General features: G+C 30.7%; 1 protein-coding gene across 1 annotated transcript; it reads right to left on the bottom strand.

The window, feature by feature from the left end:
* Window positions 1-235: 235 nt before the first annotated feature.
* On the bottom strand, window positions 236-1,066 carry LOC111888794 (uncharacterized). Its single transcript, XM_023884901.1, has 3 exons — window positions 1,053-1,066; window positions 901-947; window positions 236-792 (listed from the first exon to the last, which is right to left on the bottom strand). Exons 1-3 carry the CDS (start codon window positions 1,064-1,066, stop codon window positions 236-238), a joined length of 618 nt encoding a protein of 205 aa, XP_023740669.1.
* Window positions 1,067-10,031: the final 8,965 nt, after the last annotated feature.

The following is a 10,031-nucleotide window of genomic DNA, read 5'->3' as shown; positions in this document are numbered from 1 at the left end:
ATCGTTGAATGATCTCTTTATAGACATAATTTTTTGTTTTATTAGTTGGACGAACCTCGTCATATATGAGTACTTTAAATCATTTTTCACTTGTGACACGAGAAACAAAAAAAACATATAACTGACAATGAGTGAAAACGGGCCTACGCAAGTATAATCCAACATTGGATAATTATTGTCATTGACTTTTGTTAATGGCCATAACAAAATAAACAACTATGGGGAATTGTCTCCGCTAAAAACGGAATGAGATTCTTTTATTAAACTGAGTTAACTTCATGCAAGGTATATAAGTAGTCTCGTTGAAAAATCTAGCATATATGATGCAGGCTTCAATAACGTGTCTTCCAATCCTAACAATATGTAACCTAGTACCATTGCATAGTCCTTTGGTTTGTTCGATATTACGAAGTAACATGACTGGAACACCTATTTTTAGTGTAAGTTTATGGTTGGAAATTCTAGACGCCTTAAAATCATTCAACACAACTGAAGAGTAGATTGATTCCTCAAAAAAATCTGGTAACTCTATCTCACATAAAGAGTTTGAACTCAGATATGTTTTCCCTTCATCTTTCATCAATCCTAAAATGTAGTCATTGGTAGCATCGAATTCTTCATTTGTAGGTACCAAAATAGCTTTATCTTGAAAATATGATGGATCATCAAGATGGTTTTCAAATGATGGATAAATGGTGGATACAATTAAATGAATATGGTCACCTATAGAGCGAACAACGTATTCTGGAAATTCCACTTCAACTTCACCATCATTAGGGCCACCAGTATTACCTTCATTAATTTTAAGAATCCACTCATCAAATGCTTTTGTCTCATCCAAATCATTAGTTAGACAAACAAACTAAAGCCTCATGTTTACTGTTAAACGTAAAATTGTACATTCACGCCATAATTCAACAGGTGGAGGTAAACAATTTACAATATACCTAATAATCAAATGCATATCAACTCGATAACATTAATTGAAAATGTTCTAGGTTTAACGTTGGAAGTTTGATGTACAATTTAGGAATTGATTTTAGATTTATTACAATTCAAAGTTCATTGTCTGTTTTGGATGATTACTCAAATTACATTGCTAATCTCAGTGGGGGTCACTAATATGGTTGATGGTCTGATCTTGGTCGATGTGATGTGTTCTTCTCAATCATGAAATCAATGTGGATAGTCCGCAGACCATGTGTTGAGTAACACCTAAATGAAGCATTTTAACACATTTAGAACAACATAAACCCATTAACTTACATGGGATAGTTGGTTAGGGCCAATCAACTATTACAGGAAAACCTTATTACAGTAACTTAAGAACATTAGGTTATGAATATGCAACATTGTTTTGTATATTGATCACATTCGTTCTGGTAAAAAAAATCTTTCAAATGTTTCCTGGTAATGATCATTAGAAAGTACAAAACATATCAAATAACATTTTAGCTTTATTACATCTCGAAGTTATTTCATATGCTATTTTGAGAGCATCTAAATGGTGTGTAAGCTACTAATAGGAATAAAGATTTTGAATAAATTCGGTTAGTCAAAACTGAGTTTTTCTTTTACTTTTTCGGGTTGTCATATCAGGATTTTATCCTTTTCCAAATAGATTTTTCTACATATGTTCATCAAGGTATGCATTCAAGGAATCTACCTCCAGTTAAAGAATTCCAAAAAAAGTTATTTTTTAAAAGTACAATGTTATTAATGATTTTTTTGCAAAGTTCAACGCTATTAATGAAATTCGTTTCCAAAACACTGTCCTACAAATGAGCTTCAATGTTGGAAAATATGAAACGTTTCAATATCATCTAAAAATATTCCAAAACAATATTTTTTTAAAGTACAATGCCGTTAATAATTTTTTTTTTTTTGCAAATTTCAATACTAAAAACAAAATTTCCCTATAAAATTATCATATTAATGACCTACTAATTTACATTTAAATTTATATATTACATAAATGGTTCACTTGTGAACAAAAATACATAAATGGTCCATATATGAAATATTTTTTTACATACATGATCTATATGCGAAAGAAAATGAAAATGTACTTTCCATTAACAAAATGTTTTAAAAAAAAATCCTATTAATGAGCTCTAATGTACATAAAAATAAAATTTTTCTAGATTAGCAAAAAGAATACGAAAAAGTCCTTTTTTGAAACTACGATGCTATTAATGAACTTTTTTTGCAAAGTTCAATGCAATTAATGAATATTTTGTTTTCCAAAAGACAATCCTTTAAATGATCTTCAATATACAAAAAATGTAATTTTCCATATCAACTAAAAATAATTCAAAAGTCATTTTTTTAAGAGTACGATGCTATATATGAAGTTTTTTTTTTCAAAGTTCAATACTAAAAGCAATTTTTTCTAGAAAAGGTCCTAATATAAGGTTAAAAGAGCATATTGTAAAATACTTATCGATCTATATGAGCAAGAATTAAACATTTCCATCAATACCCAAAAATGCATATAAATCATGCCTCATTCTGTAATTAATTCCAACGCCCCACAATGTGGAATCCTCTCAGTGGCAGCATTCCAGAACTCAAACCACAATAAATAATCAATATGAAGAGAAGCTGTAATAAAAAATAATAATTGTCATCATCTTATACAAATATTATATATTATTGGGGGTGTTAGCGTAATAACTTGCCAACAAAAAAAATACCAACACCTTGTAGACATCACATGTACAACATTTAATAAATATACAAAAAAAACATTATATAAAATAAACTATGGTTATGATATCTCTTCTAGGGTACATATGATTATTGAAATTAATGTCAACAAAAATCTTCAATATTTAAGTGGCTCTAAATACAACTATCCTCCAGTTTTAGGGCCCTTGACTTCACCCCACTCCCAACCAGAAATGGTTCCTCAAATACTTTAAAAAAAAACTGAAAGATTAAAATATACACAAAAAAAGATGAAAATGGTAAAATGAACTTTCAAATATAACAACAATATTTTATAGACAATACTACAAACAAGCTAGAAACATGCAAATAGAGACGAAAGAACATCATAATTAGATTAACACCATACACTCATTTAGCCTTATCTTTCTTCTTCCCTAGTAAGAGTTTATAAAACATTTTCTATTGTATGATGGATTTCTGAATTACTTTTTTGAGATATGTGAGATTGCAAACAATGGAACAACAAAGAAATGGAATGGATAGGTAATCGTAAAAGCAAGATAATAGAATAAGTATTTCCATTCCAGAAACATATTTGTGAGGCATGGAATAGAACAATGAAAATTTCATACGATTTTTATGTTATATATTGCAATTTAAATTATAAAGATAATCCTTCACATATCTTTGTTTAGTTATTATTATGTAATTAAAAATGGTTTATATTGCAACTTTTATACTAATATCTTCTCTTATTGCTGAGAAAACCTTGATACCCACAATGTTACCAACCCTATTTTCAAGAGTGTAGGGTGTACCCATTTATCATTGAGAAAGTAAACTCAATAAGAAGATTCAAACCAGTTAAATGAAACAATAAGATTGTGCAAGGTTCTTATTATGCTTCTTGGCATGCCCAGACAACACAAGTTAACCAAAAAAAACGTGCCAATTAACCAAAATTAATCAACCCCAAACATTTTCCAATAAGATTTATCGATGTAATCTGTTTACATGGTATACTAAAACTTTGTCTTTTCTTTGCTATTGTGTCTAAAAGATGTTTTTTTTATAATATTAAAAAAGAATAAGTAATAATTTATTTCTGAGATCCCACTTTGTATTTTTAAATATGTTTTTTTACAATAAATCAAAACACATATCACTACTGGGTTTTGCTGAGTTGTAGAATATGTGGATCACTCAATGGTATAAGGGTTTAGTGATAGGTTGATTAAAAGATTTTGAAACCGCGTTTGTAATTATTTTGGCTTGTAATTTACACTTATAAGTATTTTTCTTTTTGTTTATTTGAAGTGTAAAATACAACTCGAGATATAAAAAAACACTAGATTATGACCCGTGTAAAACGCAGAGAACATATAAAAAATACATATAAAAGTATAAAAAGTTGGCATAATAATTAAAAAGAAAGCAACAAAAATAGAATTAGTTTTATTGGTAACATTGAAAAAACAATGAAATGTTTGAATATCTATAACCGATGAAGGACCTCTTTGTAAACAACGTTTTTTGTTTTATTAGTTGGACGACCTTGTCACATATGAGTACCTTCAATACGATATCTTTTTAATTTATACTCTTCTTAGGTTCGAGAACCAATGTCAGTTGTCTTTTTTCTTTCTTGTTGATGTATCAATTAATGCAATACAAATTGGTGCTGCATTTAGAGCTTTTAGTGCTATTAGTCCATTTGTTAATGATCTTCCAGTAAGTTCATGTGTTTTTCATAAAAATTACAACTTTTTATATTTTCTTCGAGTTAATGTTTTATTGATATGTAATAATAATAATAATATGATTGGTGTAGGAGGGTCCTCAAACACTTGTGGAAATTACATTTGACTCATTGCAACAATTTTTTTTTTTTTAAATTAACTTGTCAAAAAGAATTATTCCTTCAAGCTCTTTTGCATTTTTTTATTGCAGCTATTGATTTTCTTAGTTCCAGACATATATGATGTTTACACTCCTCTCCCCTCTGATGTTATTGTTCAACTTTCTAAGGTGATGAAGTTACCAAAGACTGGTGTTGATGATCATTGGACATTAGCAAATAACTTAAATGCATTTTCAAGAATCCTGTAAGTAAATCTATTTCTAACTCAAGTTACGATAACACGCTTGTGTTTGTCTGTCGTGTGTTTATCATAACGTTTATTAAGGGTATTAGTATCAATTTATACATATCTCCAAATATAAGTCAATTTTAATCAAAGGGCAAAATACTCATTTTTCTTAAGTTAGCAAACAAGTTTAACCTGGAGAACACGAGTGCGATCTATATGAAAACTGTCAAATGTCCTCTAGAATCTGAAATGTTATAAGTTGTCTTTGTAATTGAATTATCTGTTATTTTTCATTTTCATTTAAGTTCTTTTGGGATTAAACAAAAGGAAAAACAACATAATTTCGTTGTATGAAAAAAATTTGGAGTACAAGGCTACAATTGGTATAAAACCCTAAAATGATAGCTCATAACTTTGGCCTAACTCATCTAATTTTGTATCATACACTAAAAGAACAAATAAAAGAATAAAAAACAGTTGCAATGAAAACCTTGTTTTGTGTACCAATAAGTTGGCATAAAACTCAACAGTTCTTGAATATAGGAAGAGTCTACTCTTCAAAAATGAATTGGAAACTATAATAAGGAACCAGTTCGTGTAGATGTGCAGTCCATGATCAAATCCAACCGTCCGAGTATACCTGAAGGGCTAATTTTCTCATGGAGAGCATGACAAAATCACCGATGAGAAATTCATTTGGTGGCAAGTTAAAAAGCTTTTTGAATGTCGAATTCCTATGAGTTGACTTCATATTGAGCTGTCAAGAGGTTAGAATAATTCGTATAGATGTGCAGTCCATAATCAATACTCCTATAATGCAAAAGTTAAAAGATTTTACAAAATAATGAAAATAAAACACCATAAAAAAGAAGTGTAAAAGGGTCATTTACCAAACTTTAGATGGCTGCAAAAAAGAAACGCTATTTGTTCATACTTACTTCACACATACATCATTTTAATAATGCAAATGTCAATTTACCTATAATGAAATTAAAAATAAATAAATAAGCCAAACCTGAGATCTTTTTTGACAACATATGCATCCGACTTAACTATATTGGATCTTGGAAAGCAAATGTATTGGTTAATGCAAGTGAAGGATATAGAATTGATTTTCCAACATCCATTTTTGGGTAACATCCACTTTCATATCCCTTTTACACATACTTCGGCTCATGTGCGATTCTTGATTCTGTTAAAAAAATACAAAGCTATAAGAATTGCACTTTTAGAAAGCATGTATATTATGGAATAAGGTTAGAACGCGTTTGGTCTTCAAATGTAAGAATCTTAAGAATGACTTAACTAAAAAAATTCCTAAGTATAGTGTATCACGGTTGGTTTTTTATTCTAGTGAAGGGGATTGTATCCCATTACCTCGATGGTATATTATCTAAGAAAGTAAGAAATAAGGCCAAATGGAACTTGATGGCAAAACTCCATTCTTTCGTTGGTTATACTGAAAAATATATAAATTTTATAAATTCTTAGAAGTGAATATATATTTTTTTTGATAATCAACCTTCTACACATAAAAATCCCAAATCTTCCCGATGATAAACTTTGATAGTACACGGTCATTACAATTTTTTTTGTTTCAATAGCTTAAGCATCTAATAACGGCTTAAGGATATGAATATAAACTAAAGAACTACATACAATAAATACCTAATAACCTCAAATGCTACAGAGTTTCAAATATTTTTCTCACACTTCTTCTCTCAACTTTTACATATTGACGACATGTCTCCAATGGGTTGAAGCGCTTCAAGACTTATGAAATTGTTCATAATCTTTAATGATAACGTAATAATTTTTAATCTTAATCCATATATAAATTCTTTTTTAGTACCTTAAAAACTACATTATGGTGTCCCTGCTTTACAGTATTAGAAAAATAAATAAAAAAATTCATACATTTTTTGCAACTTTTTCATAAATTTCATGAAAAGATCTATCAATCTTTTTCTGGTCAATGATTTAATCTCCCTCATCATACCAAAATCATAGCATATTAATGATTCATGATTCATTATTCATCTGAGTCAATTGCAAGGTTTCTAGGATTACGATCAACATGAAAGAAACTGGTTGGTATCTACATAAAATAGGAAAAATATATTAAAAATTTAGTAAAAAAATAAAAGCATTTTTTTATTTTTTTTAATGAGCGTGTACATCTGAGTGTTGGGCGTCTTATTTTGAGAGTTTTTCAATACTCTTTTTTAGTCCAAAAGAAAAGTTTCATTTTATTTTAGAGGCAAAATTATAAAATTATTTGACCACTTCTATTTTTTATGATCATACAGATAAATGTTGACCACTTTTTTATATTATTTTACCAACTACTCAATCAATCTGAACTCTGGATAACTCACCTAATATATTTTGACGACAACTTCTTTGTCTATTCTATTGTTTTCTACAACTAAAAGCAAATACAAAAAAGAGATATATTTAATTATCATATTACTTGTTCCATCACTAACAACAAAAAACTCTAGCAAGAAACATATTTGAGGATTGAATTGCTACCTGATGCAAATCGACTCATTTTTTATTCCCTTTTTTGTTTATCTTCATTTGCTGATACCATAAAAAATGGTATTTGCAAGATGGTGTTTGATATTTTTAAGGTACTGAGTGAATGCCAGTTGACATCAAGAACACAAATCATAATTGTGTTCAACAAAAACCAAAAATCAACACCAAGATAGCATTGAAGAAAAAAGTAAGCACACAAAAGCTATATATATAAATAGAAAATGGTGAAAAAAATGAGGGAAAAGAAGAAAACAGTAACAAAAGTCGTATAAAATGCAAAGCAAGAGGTTGGAGTGGTGTATAAAACAAACCTATGAATAAATCAAAAAGACAAACACGTTAACTGTGTGTGTATGTTGTCTTTCTAGTTTCTGCAACAGATAGAAAGAGGGAGGCGAAGAAGGAGCGACGATTCCCTTAATTCCTGATAGCAAGGGTAGAAATTAGGTTTTTTTTCATCAAAATTGAGAAATAAACACCAGAAATCGAAACATAACAAATCAATTATAAGTCGTTGTGCGGAGAAACAAATAAATGACTGGAAGAAGGAGAGCCCTAAGGTGAAACGCAAGAAATATGAAGAATGGGAAGGAGACGAAATAGATGAGTGCTTGCGATTGTGATCATAAGATGAAAGGGATTCGAAGTTACATAAGGAGGAATCAAAGAGATAAGATTATGGATTGTCTGCGCATAGAGACATGGCAAGAGAAATTGTCTCTGGATTCGAGGTCGTAGAAGCGAGAATCGATTGAATCGTTGTGAAAGAAAATGTACACATCATTGAAATTAATGGGATAAACTTTCTTATGTATCTTCCAGCACCATTGTTCTTCAGATTTTCTTCTTTGCAATAAATTGAAAAGAAAATAATGACTATGTTAGTGATTTTCAAACCAGAACAAAAGAAACGGGTAATGAGAGGTGGGGTTGACCAAATTATGATGTCATTAATAAATTTCCTAATTTTAAAAATAATTTTATTTTTGGTGAGATTTAATTGTCATTAATAGATTTCCTGATTTTAAAAATAATTTTATTTTTGGTGAGATTTAATTGACATTAATAGATTTCCTAATTTTAAAAATAATTTTATTTTTGGTTAGATTTAATTGTAATTAATAGATTTGCTAATGTTAAAAGTAATTGTCATTAATAGATTTCATAAAATTGGTGGACCAAAGAAAAAAGTTGACCAAATGATGATGTCAGCATAACGATCTAACGGTAGAAAATATATGAATGAAACAAATCAATGACCCTGATTGTTAAAAGTGATGTCTCAAAGTTTCTCTTTTAGTAATATTTAAAGATTGAAGCAAAACGTGAATGAATGTTGAGCTTGTTGTGAAAATCATCAAAAAGAACTCGCGTCAGGTCTTTGGTTAAAGCGTTGGCAATGTGATACTGAGATAAAACATGTAGAACCCAAACCTCATCTTTTGCAATTTTTTCACATATAAAATGTATGTCCATTTAATATGTTTGGTCCATTGGTGATGAATTGGATCCCCCGCCAAGTAAATAGCACCAACTTTATCGCAGTAAACAATTGTATATTTGGTTAACACACAATAAAGATAAAATATAGGATTTTGTAACAAACTTGCATCATAAACAACATTGGCGAAGGCAAGGGTAGCTAGAAATTTGTTATATGATTGTCACAAGCTTAAGATGTCGGCCTTTGATGGACATGACGCCCATGGGTGGATTTATCGAGTAGAGAGGTATTTTGAAGTCCAAGGCATTAAGCGGCAGATCAGTTACAGGAAGCCATTATTTGTATGAATGGCGCAACATTATCGTCGTATCGATGGGTCGATGGGAGAAACCCATTCCAATCTTGGGTAAGTTTGAAGAGAAGATTGTTTGAGCGTTTTCAACCATATTATGAAGGCAACCTCTACAAGTAATTCTTTGTTGTCAACCAATATGGTACGCACATAGATAACGTGACTAGGTTTGAACAACTTGTAGGGCAGAGGGATGACTTATGTAATGCCAAGTTTCAGTTATGTTTATTTTAAGTAATTCAATATTTTGGAGGTTAGATTTCTGGTGGCCACGACCTGGTGATGGAATCCTACGGCGTGGCCAAGGGCAAAGTTCTGTGGGAACTAAGCTAGCATCACGGTGTGACATCTATTTCCCACGGTGTGGTCGTTGTTTAATGGAAAACCCTAATTCGGGGTTTTATCCCTTATTTAAGGGAATATGATGGCTTAGGTTGCCCACCCTCAACCTCAATCACCCTCCCTCAGCCTGCAAGAGAAAACCCTAGCCTCCATTGCTAACCTTTGAAGTTTTTGTGTGTTTGGTGGTGTTTTGAAGAAGAAGAAGAAGGCACCCTTGGGCTTTGTTTCAGCAAGCAACTCTCCATATCCCTCTTGTGCACGTTTCTGGACTCTTGTAAGTCCTCAAGATCCAATCTTTATGTTACTTGTCGTTAAACCTAACCCTTTTTCCCTTAATGTTCATGGTGTGAGAAATTGGAAGGTTGAATCTCATAAAGTTGGCGACTTTATGGATCCATGTGGTCAATTTAGTGTCATATGTTCCAGATCTAAGGATCTTTGGAATTTTTGGTCCTATGCTTAAGCTCGAGTTCATTATTGCCATGTTTTGACCTAAAATGGAAGGGACATGCATTGGACATGCATGTCCATAAAGTTGCGATTTTGATGGCTTATTAGGTATAGGAAACCCTTCTGGAAACTTTGG

This window comes from Lactuca sativa, chromosome 4 (genome assembly GCF_002870075.4).
Source record: "Lactuca sativa cultivar Salinas chromosome 4, Lsat_Salinas_v11, whole genome shotgun sequence".
Taxonomy (NCBI): Eukaryota; Viridiplantae; Streptophyta; class Magnoliopsida; order Asterales; family Asteraceae; genus Lactuca; species Lactuca sativa.
Note: the sequence above shows the minus strand (reverse complement) of the source record. Positions and strands in the feature narration are given on the sequence as shown.